The 18,999-nt window shown below is 39.3% G+C and overlaps 1 protein-coding gene across 7 annotated transcripts in view; it reads right to left on the minus strand.

The window, feature by feature from the left end:
- Positions 1-18,999, minus strand: part of LOC100267791 (histone-lysine N-methyltransferase ASHR1) — a 40,638-nt gene that overhangs the window by 12,700 nt on the left and 8,939 nt on the right. For 2 of the 7 annotated variants that reach the window (XM_019216561.2, XM_019216560.2), the window contains exons 4-12: positions 18,166-18,220; positions 17,934-18,052; positions 16,394-16,482; positions 16,232-16,313; positions 8,846-8,950; positions 8,628-8,718; positions 8,429-8,545; positions 8,107-8,213; positions 868-988 (exon numbers count right to left, since the gene is read on the minus strand). In XM_019216561.2, the coding sequence (XP_019072106.1) occupies positions 868-988; positions 8,107-8,213; positions 8,429-8,545; positions 8,628-8,718; positions 8,846-8,950; positions 16,232-16,313; positions 16,394-16,482; positions 17,934-18,052; positions 18,166-18,220 (886 nt within the window). The remainder of the gene's footprint in view (positions 1-867; positions 989-8,106; positions 8,214-8,428; positions 8,546-8,627; positions 8,719-8,845; positions 8,951-16,231; positions 16,314-16,393; positions 16,483-17,933; positions 18,053-18,165; positions 18,221-18,999) is intronic. The other 5 variants (XM_059734979.1, XM_010665950.3, XM_019216562.2 and 2 more) reach the window with 4 other exon arrangements.

The following is an 18,999-nucleotide window of genomic DNA, read 5'->3' on the forward strand; positions in this document are numbered from 1 at the left end:
AGAAAGAAAGTTTTATCTGAAAAGACCATTTCATCACATAGAAATAGTAAGTTTATGAAGGATGTTAGTTCAAGAAGTACAAAATCTTCCATACAAAATCTGATTAAATATGTGGTGTAGTTCAAAAAGGAAAATCTATCTGGGCATATCAAAATTGTTTAGGCAACACTAGCAACAAGTCATGAAGTATAAAATCTCTGATCAAAAATAAATAAATAAATAATCTAATGCTTAGCTCCATGCATCTATTATGTTTCCTTTTTGGGTGTGACTGTTTCATCCTATAGTGATTACTTAGAAAACCCTATGAGTATACCAATGATTTTGTTTCTTCTTTTCAACCATCTTTATGAGAAAACCTCATGATTGAATAAAACATATTATCAGTGGGTAACTAATAGGTGAGGATTTTTTAACATAGTATTTCCTAGAGCTGTTTATATTTGTGATTTATTTAAACACCATTGGGGTTAATGCAATACAAATTCATATAAACATTTGAAATTTCTAACAAACACTTTATGATGTTCCCACAAGCTTTGATTTGCGTAGACGACACTTTATTTTTACATTGTTATCTTATCACGAGGTAGTGGGATCCCATCGACCTCCAATTTACTCGATTCATAATTACTTATCTAAAGGTATTCCATTTAATGTCCCAAAGAATTCCTTAACCCTTCTTATTTTTTTACAACCATTACATTTTTAAGACATCCATTTTTTGGCAAACAAAAATGCACTGTAAAACCATATCTCTAAACAAAGACAAATACAAATACAAAACGGATGCTAACTGATAATAGCAATTAGTGGAAGAATGAACTAACTATTCTCAACCATAGCTTTCCAACAACCATATCATACCATATTTCAAAATAATTTCTGACTGAGGATTCAAGTTGCAAGAAGACATACTTTGATACACTGGAATGGTTAATTTGCAATATGTTAATGCTGCTCTCCAATCTTTCATCTCCATCAAAATCTGAAAGAGGTGAATGATTTCCTCCTATCAAACCATACACTAAACCCACTAGATAATGCTACAAGACCACTGCTAAATTTATCCTGAAATATTATGTTATCAAATGAAAATGCAATATTTCCATTTTGTTTTATATAGCATTTGAAAAATCAGGTGTTCATCCTTTGCTTCCAGAGCAACAAAGTAGCTAGTCAATCTAGAATGATCAAAAGTAATGATAAAAGGGTAAATGCTACATTGTTTTCCCTACAGAAGATACCATCATAAGGAACCGACACAACTTAAAGAATGGTGTAATGATTCCATTTGCAGATTACAGGTTTAGTTTAATGCTATTTTGCCCAAAACTGTAAAAAAATTTGGACGGCCAAAATTATGCAATTATAAGCAGTGTCTTAAAAGGTTATCAAGGCTTGCCTCAAGGCCAAGCTATGCATAGTAGCCTTGAGGCTATGGCCTCAGTACAATGTAACTGAGGCTTGAGCCTTGGACTATTGAGGCCTACAGCCTTGAGGCTTAAGCCTCAAATATTCAAAGAGTTTTAATGGGTTTGGGGCCTTTGTGGGCTTTCGCATATTTTATAAACAACTTATACCGTGTCGGGGAAGATAGCAGACTGAGGAAGGGGGGAGAAAGGGGTAAGGTTGTGCTTATCTCAGCGGGAACACGTGGCAAGGGCTGCCATCTCCCATCGTTGTCTCGTTTGAATTCAAATAAGACGGCAGATGGGCTGGACGGGATTGAAGAAGCGGGAGGAGATTGGGCTGGAGAAGATGAGGCCATCGCCGATGTGGGCTGTCGGGCCTATGAGAGGAAGGCCCAGTCACTGTCTAAGACTGGTCCTAAAGTTGCTATAATGGGTTGCAAGTATAAAGGCCCGTCGGGGTTGGGCCTAAGCCCAGAAGAAAATATCCCAATTGAGACAGTGGCGTCGTTACGCAGGGAAGAAGACCCATCTACAGACGGAAAGGGGAAAATAGTTCCTGTACTCCTTGAGGTTCAGTCGAGTAGTTCCGCGAAGAAGAAGGTGTTGTACGGTTCAAGGAAGCTATGGTCAACCTTCTTTCCCCCAAGCTCTGAGCACCGACAGGGAATCCGGTGTTGCAGCGAGCCCATTTTGTGCGGAAAGAACCAGGCTGACAACAAAGATGACCCAAAGGCAAAGGCTTCAGGGGCCAAATTTCAGGCGAAAAGAGGATTTAGTGCAAGTCCTCTCTTTTCTCGTCGATTTCCAAGGTTTCATAAGAAGAGTTTAGGGGAAGGGGCTTCGTCATTGAGAAATGAAGCGGATCTGAACAATTTTTCCTCCAACAAAGACATGGAAGGATTTTCGGGCCGAGTAGGGTCCGATCCTCGTGGCTCAGCAGTCATGGTTCTGCCTTCTACGCTAGAAACCAAAGGTAAAGGGCCTAGCTTTTTGGGGAATTGTGGATTGATGGTTGCGGAAAATCTGGAGGTAATCTCGTCATCACATTTTCAGTCTCCTCAGTCATATATACCTCCTTCTTGTGGTTTCACTTATTCCTTTCTGAGTCCTTCCATCCCCATTCTAAGTCCTTCTGCCCCCATGCTTCCTGGTTCAGCCTTTCAACCTTAGGTTCCTATGGAAAATCGAGTAAATTCTGAATTTTTTTTCAAAAAAGACAACGATGCTTATGAAGGTCAAACTTCTGTTGATATCCCTACTTTAGAAATGGAGGCAATCCAGCCTGCTTTTCCATACTAGATGTTCGAGAGTGTCAACCCTCTTTCGTCTAATCCAAGATCGCCTATTAAGGACTCCAGCATGGTTGCAGTTAACCAGGGAGTTACTACGGGCTCTCATTCGGGTGAGTTCCAAATAGAAGAACTGTCCCCTAGGAAAATGGCAAAAGTGCGTGAGGTTTTAAAGTCTCTGAATATTAAGGTATATTCCAGGAGGAAGAGCAGATGCTCCACAGGATTGTGAGACCAGTTGGATTTGGTTTGGAGATTAGGGTCAGTGAGTTTTACACATGAAGATAATCAGTTGGAATACTAGGGGTTTGGGTTCAAAGAAAAAGAGAAGGGTGGTTAAAGATTTTCTGAGAACGGAAAAGCCAGATGTAGTGATGATTCAGGAAACAGAAAAGGCGGAGTGTGATAGAAGGTTCATGGGTAGTGTTTGGACAGCCAGAAATAAGGATTGGGCAGCCCTTTCGACGAGTGAGGCTTCGGGTGGAATTTTGATCATCCGGGACTCTAAAAAATTGTGTGGGGAGGAGGTAGTATTAGGTTCCTTTTCGGTCTCAATCAAGTTCGCACTGGATGGATGCGACTCATTATGGCTATCTGCAGTTTATGGCCCAAACAACTCAGCTCTTAGGAAGGATTTTTGGGTGAAGCTTTCAGACATTTTTGGGTTTTCTTCTCCTCGTTGGTGTGTAGGTGGCGATTTTAATGTCATAAGGATTAACCCCAAGCATGAAGGATTTTGATGATTTCATAAGAGATTGCGACTTTATTGATTCACCTTTAAGGAGTGCACCATTCACTTGGTCAAACTTGCAAGAGCATCCCGTATGCAAGAGATTAGATCGATTCCTGTACTCAAATGAGTGGGAGCAAGTATTTCCTCAAAGTCTTCAAGAAGTTCTTCCAAGATGGACATCGGATCATTGGCCGATAGTCGTAGAAACCAATCCGTTCAAGTGGGCACCAACGCCGTTCAGGTTTGAGAATATGTGGTTGCAACATCCTAGTTTTAAGGAGAGTTTTGGAAGTTGGTGGAGAGAGTTTCAAGGAAATGGGTGGGAAGGGCACAAGTTCATGAGGAAATTACAGTTCGTTAAAGCCAAATTGAAAGAGTGGAATAAGGCTTCTTTTGGAGAGCTAAGTAAAAGGAAAAAAAATATCTTGTCTGACTTATGTCACAGACTTAGTCGTTCACTAAGCTCGTGCGGCGCTTAGGCAAGTCAAGACACTTGATCTTGCTAAGTCAGCCTTGCTCCCCCAATGCTTAGCTTGCTTGGCTAAGACACTTGCGACTCAAAAGCTTAAGAAGCTTAGTAGGCAACTCTTCAAAGAATGGAAGCTCTTATTAACTCAAGAAAGCCTTTACAAGTGCTTGGAAGCTCACTTGCTTGGTGCCTTGGCCAAATGAGACCCTCACCTATTTATAGGCACCAATGGAACTCTCTAGAACCTTGGAGGGTTCCTTACAACTCAAGTATATTCTAGAATGTCCTACATTATTCTAGGTACAAGCCTATGTACAAGGATATACAAGAGACTTCTGGAATTCTCTAGAAAGCTCCGGACTCCTCTCATGCCTTCCACCATAGTGTAGAATTGTGTGGATTCCTCCAGACTTCTCTAGAACCTTCCACACTCTTCCCACTCTAGGAGTCTCCAGAAACTTCCTGGCTCTATATAAGCCCATGGGGAGGCTCATTTGAATCAGTTTGTGACATTTAGCTAACTTTGATACCTTGGAGCAAGAAGGGGGCCTATCCCCTGAACTTTTAGTCCAGATAGCTTTAAGAAAAAAAGAGCTAGAGGAGTTGATTTTGAGGGAATAAATACAATGGAGACAAAAAGTTAGGGTGAAATGGGTAAAAGAAGGGGATTGTAACTCAAATTTTTTTCATAAAGTGGCCAATGACAGGCAAAATAGGAAATTTATCAAGGAGTTGGAGAATGAAAGTGGCCTAATGTTGAATAATTCAGAGAGCATCAAAGAGGAGATATTAAGGTATTTTGAAAAGCTCTACGCGAGTCCTTCTAGAGAACCTTGGAGAGTGGAAGGCTTAGATTGGTCCCCTATATCTGGTGAAAGTGCGTCTAGGTTGGAATCCCCCTTTACTGAAGAAGAGATTTCTAAGGCCATTTTTCAGTTGGATAGGGATAAGGCACCGGGGTCGGATGGCTTTACCATTGCAGTGTTTCAAGATTGTTGGGAAGTGATAAAGGAGGATCTAGTGAGAGTGTTTGCAGAGTTTCACAGGAGTGGAATTATCAATCAAAGCACTAACACTTCCTTTATCGTTCTGTTACCCAAAAAAAGCAAGTCAAAAAGAATTTCAGACTATAGACCTATTAGCTTGATCACTAGTCTTTACAAGATAATAGCCAAAGTGTTAGCAGGACGTCTAAGAGGGGTACTTCACGAAACCATCCATTCTACTCAAGGAGCTTTTGTTCAAGGGAGACAAATTTTGGATGCAGTTCTCATAGCCAATGAGAAAAGAAGATCAGGGGAGGAAGGAGTTGTCTTCAAAATTGACTTTGAAAAGGCCTATGACCACGTGAGTTGGGATTTTTTGGATCATGTGTTGGAGATGAAGGGGTTTAATCCTAGATGAAAGAAATAGATGAGAGGTTGTTTGTCATCGGTTTCTTTTGCAGTCCTAGTGATCGGTAATGCGAAAGAGTGGGTTAAGGCATCTAGAGGTTTAAGACAAGGCGACCCTTTATCCTCTTTTTTATTCACTATAGTGGCAGATGTATTGAGTAGGATGTTATTAAGAGCTGAGGAGAGAAACGTCTTTGAGGGTTTCAGGGTGGGTAGGAACCGAACAAGGGTATCCCATTTACAATTTGCAGATGATACCATTTTCTTTTCTAGTACTCGAGAAGAGGATATGATGACCCTTAAGAATGTTTTGCTAGTGTTTGGGCATATTTCTGGGTTGAAAGTTAATCTTGACAAAAGCAATATCTATGGCATTAATCTTGAACAGAATCATCTTTCTAGGTTGGTCGAGATGCTTGACTGCAAGGCTTCTAAATGGCCTATACTTTACCTATGTCTTCCTCTGGGAGGGAATCCTAAGGCGTGTGGTTTTTGGGATCCTGTGATTGAGAGGATATCAAAGATATTAGATGGGTGGCAAAAGGCGTATTTATCTTTTAGAGGCAGGATAACCCTCATTCAATCTTGTCTCACCCATATGCCATGCTTTCTCTCTTTGTTTAAGATTCCCGCCTCAGTGGCAACAAAAATTAAGAGATTGCAAAGAGATTTTTTATGGTCAGGCGTAGGGGAAGGCAAAAGAGATCATTTGGTTAGTTGGGACGTAGTGTGTAAGCTGAAGTCAAAAAGGGGATTGGGATTTGGAAAGATTTCTGTAAGGAATGTCGCTCTCTTAGGGAAATGGTTGTGGAGATATCCTAGGAGGGTTCAACTCTGTGACATTAAGTTTTTTTAAGCATTTATGGATCACACTCCAATGGCTGGGATGTCAACAATATAGTCAGATGGTCACATCGTTGTCCTTGGAAGGCCATTGCACAAGTCTTCCAAGAGTTTTCTAAGTTTACTCAGTTTGTGGTAGGGGGGATAGAATTCGGTTTTGGGAAGACTTGTGGTGGGGGGACCAACCTTTGGGGATCCAATATCCAAGACTACTTAGTGTAGTCACGGATAAAAATACTCTTATTTCTTCAATCCTTGGATCTACCCACCCATTCTCTTGGAATTTCAACTTTTGTCGAAATCTTTCCGATACTGAGATAGAAAATTTAGAAGGCCTTATGCAGTCTCTTGATCGTCTACACATATCACCTTTGGTTCCCGATATGAGATCCTGATCTTTATCTCCTTCAGGATTTTTCACAGTCAAATATTTTCTTTCTTGCCTTATCTCAATATTCTGATTCGCCTCCAGTTTTCCCTACTAAGTTCGTCTGGAATTCTCAAGTCCTCTTCAAAGTCAAGTCCTTTGTCTGGTTGGTGGCTCACAAGAAGGTTAATACTAATGACTTGCTACAATTGAGAAGACCCTACAAAGCACTTAGTCCCGACATTTGTAAGTTGTGCATGAAGCATGGAGAAACAGTAGATCACCTTTTTCTCCAGTTCTTTGATGATGGGGTTATGGCACAGATTATTTCAATTAGCAAAGACGGATTGGGTCCCCCCAAGGAGCATCTCTGACATGTTATCTACTAATTTTAATGGTTTTGGATCTTCTAAGAGAGGGATTGTTTTATGGCAAGACGCGTGCATCGCTTTAATGTGGGTGGTGTGGCAGGAAAGAAATGCAAGGTTTTTTTATGATAAAGTAAGGAATTCAGAGTATCTTTGGGATTCTATTCGTTTTCTAGCTTCTCTGTTGGCTTTTTGTTCTAAGGTTTTTAAGGGGATACCTCTTAACGTATTACAACTTGATTGGTTAGCGGTGTGTAATCCCAATGGGTTGGTCTAACTAGAGTGTTTGCTTGTTTTTTCTTTGTATTTTCTTATATTTGATTACTTGTAGTCTTGGTTTTCTTTGGTGGGAGGATTCCTCATCCTTCTCTTGTACTTCCTTTTTATCAATATATTCCTTTGTCGTTTCCTATCAAAAAAAAAGTATTCATTGGGTATTAATGGGTTTTAGGCTTTTAGACTTTTGGTATAGATTTTACAAGCTTTGTCTTTGTATCCAGGCCTTGGGTTAAACCTATTACAAAGTAAGGGTTTAGTTGACTTCCAATAACCATTTGGACAGAGAGGAAAAAGGAATATCGAGACAAAGAATTGAAGGAGTTGTTGGCTACTGCAGTGGCTAAGCTCATATATAATCATTATCTTATTATTGATAGATAAATGAAAAAACAATCATTACAACTGATGGATGAAGGAGAAGAATTGGTGGGCAGTAACAACTTTGGGACAATAATAGAACAATTGAATGTTATTATAATACCTTGGAGGATCCCTATAGTAATAATAATGGTAGTGTTGAAGATTATTTGATAAAATCATGAGAAAGAGTTAAATTTTAAAAGAAATAAGGAACTAAACTTAAAATATTAATAATGACAAACAATTTATTTTGTTATTAATTTTATTAATCAATTTTCACATGATTTTATTAGCATTTTCTGGGTTTTTTTTTTTTTTTTGAGAATTTCATTTTCTTTTTTGTTATTATTATTTACTTCAGGCTTATGCCTCTTTCCACTTCGAGGCTTACACCTTGCTTCATTTAGGAAAAAATCCACAAGACTACTTTCAATCTTTTAAAACATTGGTTATATATATATAACCTGTTTTTTTTTTTTTTTTTTCAATCAGAAACAAACAATTCATTACCATGAAACAAACCCACGCGAGATCTATTTTTCCCCTAAAAAGCATTCAAAAAATATATTACTCAAAGATGATGCGTTACCTTCAAAATAGCTTCACGGGTTCGCATCAAATTGATCGAAAAAGGATGAAACAATTTTGTTTGAAGCTTCTCAATCATCTTATAGATTGAAGTAGCTTCTACATAATCTAAATTCTGTCAAAGATCAATATCATTTTCTAGCAGGAAAATATACATTTTTTGTCGAATGAATGGAATTGATCAATGAGAAATTATTTACTTTAATCATTGCAATGGAAGGAAAAAAGCTTCCAAGAAAGAAATTACTGTAATCATATTGTCAGTAATCATAATATGGTATTGCGACTAATCATTGATAGTTCTCAGCATTAAAGAAGGATACGGGAAGATGAAGACATAGTAGCCTTATCTGACAGTGGTTTTAGTTCGCTTGCAAGCCTTTTTATCTCCTCTTTGTTCCTAACAAGACCACATTGTTGACATATAAAGCCTATGTCATCTGCATAGTGAAACCAAAGAAAAAGAAGAAGATTAAAATAGGCAGTAGAGACATCAGAATTGATGCAGGTAATATCACATACCAGAATCACGAAGCAAAAAACCATCACATCTATCATCCTTGCATCTGTACCCTTCCAGAATTGCACTTTCTTGGATATCATCATACTGGCCCTTTAAAATACAATCAAAAAACTTAAACAGCAGCAGAAATTCTGAGTGAACTTTCAATTTTTAAAAGAGGAAAAACACTACAGGATCAATAATGTAACATTGTCAAGAAATTTAACATAGTGAGTACCATTCTTCTACAGCGAGGACACGTGCAAGTGAAAAGGTATTGTTCTTTAAGAGCCTTTTGTCGGGTTATAGTGCTTCCAGCAGTTTCTATGTAGCTTATTAATACCTTAAAAATATAACCAAAAAAAAAACCATTTAGAATTGAAATGAAAAAGCCTAGTAAAATGGTATAACACCTTCCAATTTTCCAAAGCGCTTTTACTTCAAGGAGACTGGAGATGTTCAGACAACACTATGGTAATTTATGAGATCTTGAGTTATTTACAGGGGAAAATTTTTTTAAAAAAGAAAACATATCCTCTGACACCTGCAAAGCTAGACATGTAGAAAGCAATTAATGATAGATGTATATTTCCTTGCACTAGTTAAAAAAAGCATTTATCATCCTTGAATTACTTTTCTGAGGCAGCTCATCAGTAACCTTCAATTTTACTGGTTGGGCCACCCAATGAAACTTTCTGTATTGAGAGAGGCTTGATCAAGGAGGGAGCATATACCCTTCCTTGATATTATTATGGGTATGAAATCTCAACCAGCATTGCTTGATGAAGTCAAGATCAATTAAAACAGCAGTGCAGATTCTGAATAAAAATAACTTGATCTATGAATCTTTATGCCATGTGTAATGGATAGCCTCAAGCAGCGCAGAGAAGAGATTATTCAAACAGATGCAGTTAAAAGATGGTAAATGGGCAATGAGAATCACAAATAATCACAATGCAGATAACATGATAAAATGATCCAGGTCAGAACTAAGCTGTAGTGGAAGCATATTACAAAGGTGAAATATAGGTCAATTTGCTAGAGAGCAACCAATCTTGCTCCTTCTTCGCACAAAGAACAAGAAAAACAGAAGTCTTCACTGTCCTGAAGCTCTAAATGTGAATGGCTTAAGGGATGCTAATTTGGAGGACATAGAACTTTGTTATTCAGTTCAATTACAGGTATGACTCAGGTAATAGAAAGCAACTCGAGGTTACCAATACTTCAAATTGGAAAGAGAAAAAATCATGGCAATTGAGGGAGAATCTTCCAGGTTGGAGACCTCCAATGTTTAATGCATTTCATAGGGTGGAAAAGATCGAACAGGAAATCTAGAAGTAATACCAGATTGGTCACAAATTCTCCCAGTGAAAAGAAAAGAGAATATAATGGAGCAAGCTCTCACAAAAAGAAGAGGTGGCATACAGACTTGTCGTAAGAACCTTCAAGTCACCCATTATAGTAAAGTTCTCTGGCCTTAGTTTTCTCATCAAGCATGTATAACTTTAAATCCACCGCATAGAATTACAGCACTATTAGCAACTGCCACAAACATTGCAAATAATTTCAAAACAACTCAGGATTCCTTAATTACTAAGGCTTCATTTGGATCTTTAAAAGTACTAGAAAGAAAAAGGGAAAAAAAAAATCTTCAATTCTTTTGTCCAATTTGCCATGAAAAATGTAAAGGAAAATGAAACATAACAAGTGAAGAATTTCTGAACTCCTTTATTGATTATGAATCGGTACACACCATACACATATATATACACAAATGACTGAATAAGAAACAATCAATCTAGCTTAATTCTCTCCTAAAATTAGGAAACTAAATCATAAGGAAATATCCTAAATGATCTCTCCTTTTTTATTCCTAAATTAAAGTCCTAACTTTGGCATTATTTCAACACTCCCCCTCAAGCTGGAGAATATATATCATATAATCCCAGCTTGCAAGTTAAGTCTTCGAAGTTAGGCCTAGGTAAAGCTTTGGTGAGGATGTCTGCGGTTTGGTGCTTGGTAGGAACATAGTTTAATTTGACCGTCTCACTAGTCACCTTCTCTGTGATAAAGTGTCTGTCAATCTCAACATGCTTGGTCCTGTCATGATGCACGGGGTTCTTTGCTATGCTTATAGCTGCCTGATTATCACACATCATCAGAATTGGAGATGAACTCGTTTGTCCCAGTTCACTAAGAACCCTTTTTATCCAAATCCCTTCACAGATTCCCTGTGCAAGAGCTCTGTACTCAGCTTCTGCACTACTTCTGGCTACAACTGATTGCTTCTTACTCCTCCAGGTAACAAGATTTCCCCAGACAAAAGAACAATATCCGGAAGTGGACCGCCTGTCAATGATGTTTCCTGCCCAATCCGCATCTGAGTATACTTCAGTGTCACGGTTCTCTGTCTTTCTGAAGAATAGGCCTTTCCCTGGTGTCATTTTTAAATATCTAAGAATCCTGTAGACTGCTTCCATGTGTTCCTCAGTGGGGCTGTGCATGAATTGACTTACAGCACTCACTGCAAAGCCAATATCTGGCCGAGTGTGTGAGAGATAAATCAAGCGCCCGACAAGCCGCTGATATCTCCCCCTGTCTACCGGTGTACTTTCTTTCTCGATACCAAGTTTCTTCTGACTATCCATAGGAGTATCAATTGGTTTGCATCCAAGCATACCGGTCTCCTTAAGAAGATCGAGTATGTATTTTCTTTGAGAGACTACGATTCCTTTCCTTGATCTAGCCACTTCCATACCAAGGAAATATTTCAAATTTCCAAGGTCTTTAACTTCAAACTCTTCTGACAAATACTTCTTCAAATTCTGTAACTCCCCCATATCATTTCCAGATAGAATAATATCATCGACATAGACTATCAATATGGCCAATTTCCCGGCATGAGATTTCTTGACAAATAGAGTATGATCAGCCTGACCTTGTTTGTAGCCCAGCTTCAGGACTGCTTTTGTGAATCTATCAAACCAGGCTCGAGGAGATTGTTTAAGGCCGTACAATGATTTTTGGAGTTTGCAAACCTGATTCTTTGCCATACTTTCTTCGAAACCAGGTGGTATTTCCATGTAGACTTCCTCTTCTAGGTCCCCATTGAGAAACGCATTTTTTATGTCCAGTTGTTGCAAGCACCAATCTTGATTGACAGCCAATGAGAGAAGGATCCTGATAGTGTTCAGTTTTGCAACAGGAGCAAAAGTCTCCTGATAGTCTATCCCATAGGATTGTGTAAACCCTCTAGCTACCAAACGAGCCTTGAATCTTTCGACTGATCCATCTGCTTTGTATTTTATGGTGAAAATCCACTTGCACCCCACAGGCCTCTTCCCAACCGGCAAATCTGTGATAGTCCACGTCCCATTCTTCTCAAGTGCATCAATCTCATCTTGTACTGCCTTCTTCCATTCTGAAATTTTTAATGCCTCTTGTATTGTGTTGGGAACCTGAGTATCATCAAGAGAAGTAGCAAATGCTCTGTAAGATGGTGATAACCCTTCATACGTAACATAATTCCCAATTGGATGATCTGTACATCTCCTAACACCCTTCCTCAATGCAATTGGCAAAGTAGAATCATCAATGCTGGGAATTAACACCTCTCCAGCCCTATCCTCACCTATGTTCTCTTCAGGAAGACTTGAATTGGAGTCAATATATTGGCCACATGTTGACTGTGATCCGTGCTCTAATTCCTGTCTTTTCCTCCTCCTGATGTAAACTTGTAAGTTCTCATTAGCAAGTTGTGGGGCTATAGGTTGAATAGGCATGGGAGACTGGATGGTCACGGGAGAAGGAACATTTGTGTGCTGGGCTGGCTGAACTGATGGCGGCATGGGTGTGGACAACTCAGTGGGCGCGAATTGGGAAGGATTTGGTGACTCTGAGTGAAAAGAAGGTACACCATCAAGAAAAGACTCCCAAACTTGATGTTCATTCATGCTCTCCCCCTGAACATGAGATTTGGGATAGAAGAAGACATGTTCAAAGAAAGAGACGTCCATGGTGGTGTAAAATCTTTTGTTGGTTGGAGAATAGCATTTGTACCCTTTTTGAGTTGGAGAATACCCTAGAAAAATGCACTTATTTGCTCGAGGAGCAAATTTGCTACGATTTTGAGGATACACATGAACGAATGCCGTACAACCAAATACTTTGAGTGGTAAATCAGAAGAGGCGGCATGGGTGTGAGGAAACTGTTTTAAGAAAAGTTGACGTGGGGATTGAAAGGTAAGCACTCTGGATGGCATACGGTTAATCAAATAGGTAGCTGTGAGAATAGCTTCCCCCCAGAAATAGTTTGGAACATTAGAGGAAAACATAAGGCACCGGGCAACCTCCAAGAGATGTCTATTCTTGCGTTCGGCCACCCCATTTTGTTGTGGGGTGTCAACGCAAGAACTTATGTGGATAATGCCATGATTTTGAAGATAAGTACTGAGACTACTAGTAAAGTATTCCTTTGCATTATCTGACTTGAGGACTTGTATTTTGGAATTGAATTGATTTTGAACCATACGATTGAAGGTTTGAAAAATGTGCCCGACCTCTGACTTTTCTTTCATAAGGAAAACCCATGTTACCCGAGTATGATCATCAACGAATGTCACAAACCATCGAGTGCCAGAAATATTTTTTATCCGGGAGGGACCCCACACATCACTATGTACTAGAGAGAAAACAGTCGAAGGTTTGTATGGGATTTGAGGATATACTGTTCGAGTATGCTTTGCAAATTGACAAATTTCACAGTGATAAGATGCTGGATTTTTATTGATAAATAATCTGGGAAACAATTTTGCAAGGTAAACAAAGCTAGGATGACCAAGGCGATAGTGTAACATTATAATCTCACTATCTTTATTGACCTTAGAATTTGACACAGAATTGAAAGACTCTGACATACTCTGAGACTGTACGCAACTTGCTTGAGAGACTTGGTTGGAGAATTGGCCACATGAAAGGAGGTAGAGCCCGGAACACAGTTCAGCACTGCCAATCATCTTCCCCGATTTCAAGTCCTGAAAAACACACAAGTTTGGATAGAATTTAGTAACACATTGGAGATCATGAGCCAATTTGCTAATGGACAAAAGATTGCAATCCAAGTTTGGAACATGGAGAACAGAGTCAAGATATAAGTCTTTAGTAAGTTTTATAGAACCTGTCCCGGCAATTTTTGACTTTGAACCATCAGCAATATGGACGGATGAATGACCATTACTTGGCTTGTAATTTTGAAGAATGGCAGCATCTCCTGTCATGTGATCAGAAGCACCTGTGTCTACTATCCACGGCCTCATTCCTCCTCGATTAGCAGTGAAGGCTACACCGGTAGTACTGCCACTGCCAACTTGGCTTAATAATTTCTGTAGCATCTCCATCTGCTCTTTGTTGAATGGACTCGGCTCGGGAACAGAAGTGCTCTCAGAGTTGGCAGCCACGTGTGCTCTGCCATCTCTGTCAAACCGTGGCTTTGGTTTCCAATCAGCAGGTTTGCCATGAAGCTTCCAGCAAGTCTCCTTATAATGGCCTGGTTTCTTACAATAATCACACCAAGGCCTATCCCGTTTCTGACGATCTCCACCACTACTATTAAATGACCGAGCCGCAAGGGCAGAGGCATCCAATGTTGGGGCAGGTTGCTCTTTTGATCCCATCATCACTTTCTTTCTACTTTCTTCACGTCTAACCTCTGAAAAAGCCTCCCTGAGACTTGGCAGGGGTTTAATGCCCATGATTCGGCCTCTAACATCATCCAATTCCCTGTTTAGTCCTAGGAAGAACTTGAACAGTCTCTTTTGTTCCACAATTTGCCTGTATGTTGCTGCATCATCCGAACATTTCCATGAGTGAGTCTCAAATAAGTCAAGTTGCTGCCAATACCTTGTGAGTGTGTTGTAATACTGAGTAACTGACTGCTCTCCTTGGCGGAAGTCATGTAGAGCTGATTCAACCTGAAACAGTTCTGAAGTATTTTCAGAACTTGAGTAAGTTTCTTTGGCTGCATCCCATATGTCCTTTGCAGTCCCAAACAGCAAGAAATTTTCGCCTATGTCATTGTTCATGGAATTGATAAGCCATGACATGATCATGCTGTTTTCAACCTTCCACTTCCTGAAACCCGGTTCTGTAGTTTCTGGCATGACTGCTTCTCCAGTGAGGTACTCATCCTTTCCTTTACCGCAAATGAACAGCAACACAGATTGTGACCACTGTAAATAGTTATGGCCATTTAATTTGTGTCCTGTGATGAGAATAGGAGAGGAATCATTGCCACCAAGGTTTGGAATTTCAGATCTGCCCCCTGATTCTGGTGACGTGACGCTGGATACTTGTGATGATGCCATTCCGTATTTTGTCATGGACCGGAAAGGTAGAAGAACACTTTTCAAGGCACGTGCAGGGACTGGAGTTGAGAAAAAATAGCCGAAGGACGCCTGAAAATCTGATCAGAGGGCCCGCGGAAGCAAAAGAACCCCAAAAGAGGCACGTGCAGGGCTCGGATTGCACAAACAGGTAGGAAGGGTGGCTGGTCGGCGTCAGGCGAGCCTGGAGGAGGAAGCGCGTCGCCGGAAAGTGGCTCACGCGCCCTCACGCGCCGGCGCGTGAGATGCAGTCGACGGCCGGAAAAACGCGCGTGGGCGGCGCGTGGATGGGTTTCTGGTTCCGGTGCTTTGGGACAAATTGGAGATCTCCTCCAAGCGCTCCTTGCGGTGTAGAAAAAAACCGTCGCCGGAAAGTTCGCCGGAAAAGTTGCCGGCGGTGAGTGTTTTCTGACGACTATTCGACTGACTGGAAAGTGTTTTCTCCCTTGGCTCTGAGAACAGGGACTGATGGCCGGAATGAGAGAGAGAGAGAGATGATCGGATTAAGATATGGCCAGAAAGATTTGGCCGGAATGAGTGATGGCCTGAATAAGAGGTGGCCAGAAGGGATTAGGGTTTCAGAAAACTGGCTCTGATACCATGAAGAATTTCTGAACTCCTTTATTGATTATGAATCGGTACACACCATACACATATATATACACAAATGACTGAATAAGAAACAATCAATCTAGCTTAATTCTCTCCTAAAATTAGGAAACTAAATCATAAGGAAATATCCTAAATGATCTCTCCTTTTTTATTCCTAAATTAAAGTCCTAACTTTGGCATTATTTCAACAACAAGATTATAGGAAAAGTCCATAGAGCTCAAATTTATTTTTTATTTTCCTTAACTCTGTCTTTCCTTTCCTTTCCTTTTTCTTTTCCCTCCATCTTTGCCTCACACTTTCTATGATCCAAAGGGAACCTAAATAGTTTGATGACAATGTTGTTTTTCCCCTCCTCACATGCTTCCTTGTCCTTCCCACTCTATTGTAGATTACCTCAAAATTAATTGAGAGTTTAATATAATACCAAAATATACAAGCCAAAATAGAATTTCAGGCTCAAGTTAGGCCAAGTTTTCCCTTATCAATGAATGTTGTCAGGAGAAAAAGGTCTTGATGTGATTGTTAAAAAGATGAGCTTAGACTTGTTACCCTTAGGGTCATGGATGAATCTTGTTATATTTGTTGATATAATTAAGAAAGACCAACAACAGAAAAGAAAAACATATATTACCTCAGTACCTTTGGGAATATGTTGCACAGCACGGACCACTGCTAACCTTTCCTCAAATACCAAAACAGAGTTGGGCAAGCAGCTATGACACTGGAATCATTTAGCAGAGCCAACAGCAGAAGGATGAAAAATTGACACAAGTTAATCCACTAAAGCACTTACCTGTGGTTAATAATTGAAATGACAGGATATAGTCCAGTACCAAGCGGTCTTAGTTCACCATCACAAATGGTATGAGCATTGCATGCAAGCTGCAGGCAATTGAGAAGGATCATATTTCAGACAAAAATTCATCAGACATCAATCTCCCTTTGCAAAAGTATCAGATTTCAGGGGAAAAAATAAATAAATCATCAGGCATCAATCTTTCAAAACTGTGAGGACCATGCCCACATTTTGTTTAATACTACCAAATTATAGTATTTTTTTTTTTTTTTTGATAGATAAACCCACATAAAATATATTAGATAAAGGGTGCTTGAAAGGCGACCCGAAACATACAGGGAGTATACAAGAGTCACCTAAAAACAAGAAACAAAAGAGACAAGCACTTACCGACCCTCAACAAGAACCCAACCAGTCCACAAAGTTAATTAAAGATAAGGGACCTACAACTATACAAGATTTAGCCCAGGATAAGAGATTACAAGCAAAGGAATTTTTCAATCTTTGTATCAACAAAACCTCATTATCAAAAACTATCCTGTTTCTTTCCTTCCAAACCGTCCAAAATAAACAAAGAGGAGCTGCCCGCCAAACCTTTCTATGCTTCTTGTCCTTAAAGGAAGCAAACCAATCTAAAAGAGTGTCTCTAACCGTAAACGGAAGGACCCAATTAACACCAAACAAAGAAAACATGAAATCCCACAGAACCCTCGCCTTGGAACAATGAACAAGGATGTGATCTATCATCTCCTCTTCAGCACAACACAAGGAGCAAATTAATACCAAATTATAGTATTTGATTATCACATTTTAGCTTCTACCATAATATTAAAGAGAAGAAGCCAAATGAACAAATTATTAAATACAAAAGTTAATTCTTGCTTGTTGATGATAAAAAAAAGATTAAAAATGACAATAAAGTTGTTTGTAAAGAAGAGTTGCATTGATTTATTAATCAATTTCATATTATGAACTATTTAATAGTAATAGTCATAACAAAAAAAATAAATTAGCAAAGCAAAAAAAAAAGAATAAGTAATAAAAGAGTAATCATTTATATTGGGAATGGAAGTAAAAAAAAAAACCAAAAAATAATTCTCTTATCAGCTCTTGTAGCAAATCAAAGGTGCAAATAGGATTTCCATATTGCATCCACTCTCCATTCCCAGCCAACCAAGTATGTTCAAGAATCCATCAAGTTTCCATAGAACTGAGATAATCCCTTATATTTTTCAAAAATGCTTGAATAACCCTCAAGTTTCCAACATGATAGTGCAGCCACTAGTTTGCTATCAAGTTGCTTTAAACACCGTACAATTTTGCAATCCAAAGCTTAGGAGGGGATGCTTTACGTAAAATAATTGCAAGCCAGGATTGCAGATTGATAATGGAAAATGAGAGGTACGCTCAACATGTACACCAAACTACAAGGAACAGCAGTTAAACTTTTAAGGTAGACCGAATACTCCAGTAAAACCACAAAGAATGGCTATGATATTATAGGTAATATTAACCCAAAATCACTTGTGGGAAAGACCTTAGAAAAGTTTTCTGCAATTTCTTTTACGTTAATATCAGGCCACTGAAGTATCAGGTTGACAAGGTTAGCCATTTGTGCATAGAGCACCAATTGCTTCTCATCAATGTCAGTTATGTCTATATGAAAAGAGGTCAAGTCAAATCAAACAGTTAACATATGAAAGCACAGCAATTGGAAACAGCAACATATCAAGCAAATCAAATCCAGAGACCACGATAAAAAAGGATACGGGACACCAAAGCCTCCACCAAGTTGTAGTTGTCTCTAGCAGTAGTTGGCATGATCTGGCAGTAAAACAAAATGATAAATAGAAACTTAATAAACATTAGCTTTATAGTTGAAGAACTTATAGCAAAAAATTTTTACAGAGCCAATTGAAACCAGTAACTTGCGCTTAGCAAGAAATAAAACAGTATTCTCTGTCTATCTACCCTGACAAGAAAGACAAACAATGTAGCATAGCTACAAAGACATATTCATAGCTATTACAAAAGTAGAATAAATAAATAAATAAAAAGAATTTATAAGCCCAAAGAATGAAAATCCAAATGCAATTTTCACCTTCCAAAACAACCTCAAGAACTCTAATAATGGACTGAGTCCTCCTTGTAGAGTGCCATTAAGTTCAGCCTAGCACCCCATCTTCCATCGACTAGGATTAAGCTTTTGTTTTTGCTAACCAAGGCATGAATTTTATCATAGTAACTCAAAGAAAAGATGGTGATGACGGATAATGTTGAGAGTGAGGATAAAAAATTCTCTTCACAAGCTCTCAATCTTAGAATCCCTTTCCATGGAGGAGAGAGAAAGACCTAGAGAGAGAGTGAGTGAAGGAGACGGTGAAGAGAGCTGGTTCGAAGGCGCGAATGGGGACTCAGAGGGGTACCTCAAGGTAGGGGGTCGGAAGAGGAGGTTTGGGGTTGAGTCAAAAATCTTTGAGATCGAGGTAAAGAAGAAGAAGGGTAGGACATCTATTTTCATCACGGAAAGCAAAGGAGGCGTCTCTTCTTGGATTAAGCTGGGGCCGGCAAGCTTGGGGCCGCTCATTGAAGGCCTGGGTTTC

This window comes from Vitis vinifera, chromosome 18, assembly GCF_030704535.1.
Source record: "Vitis vinifera cultivar Pinot Noir 40024 chromosome 18, ASM3070453v1".
Lineage (NCBI taxonomy): Eukaryota > Viridiplantae > Streptophyta > Magnoliopsida > Vitales > Vitaceae > Vitis > Vitis vinifera.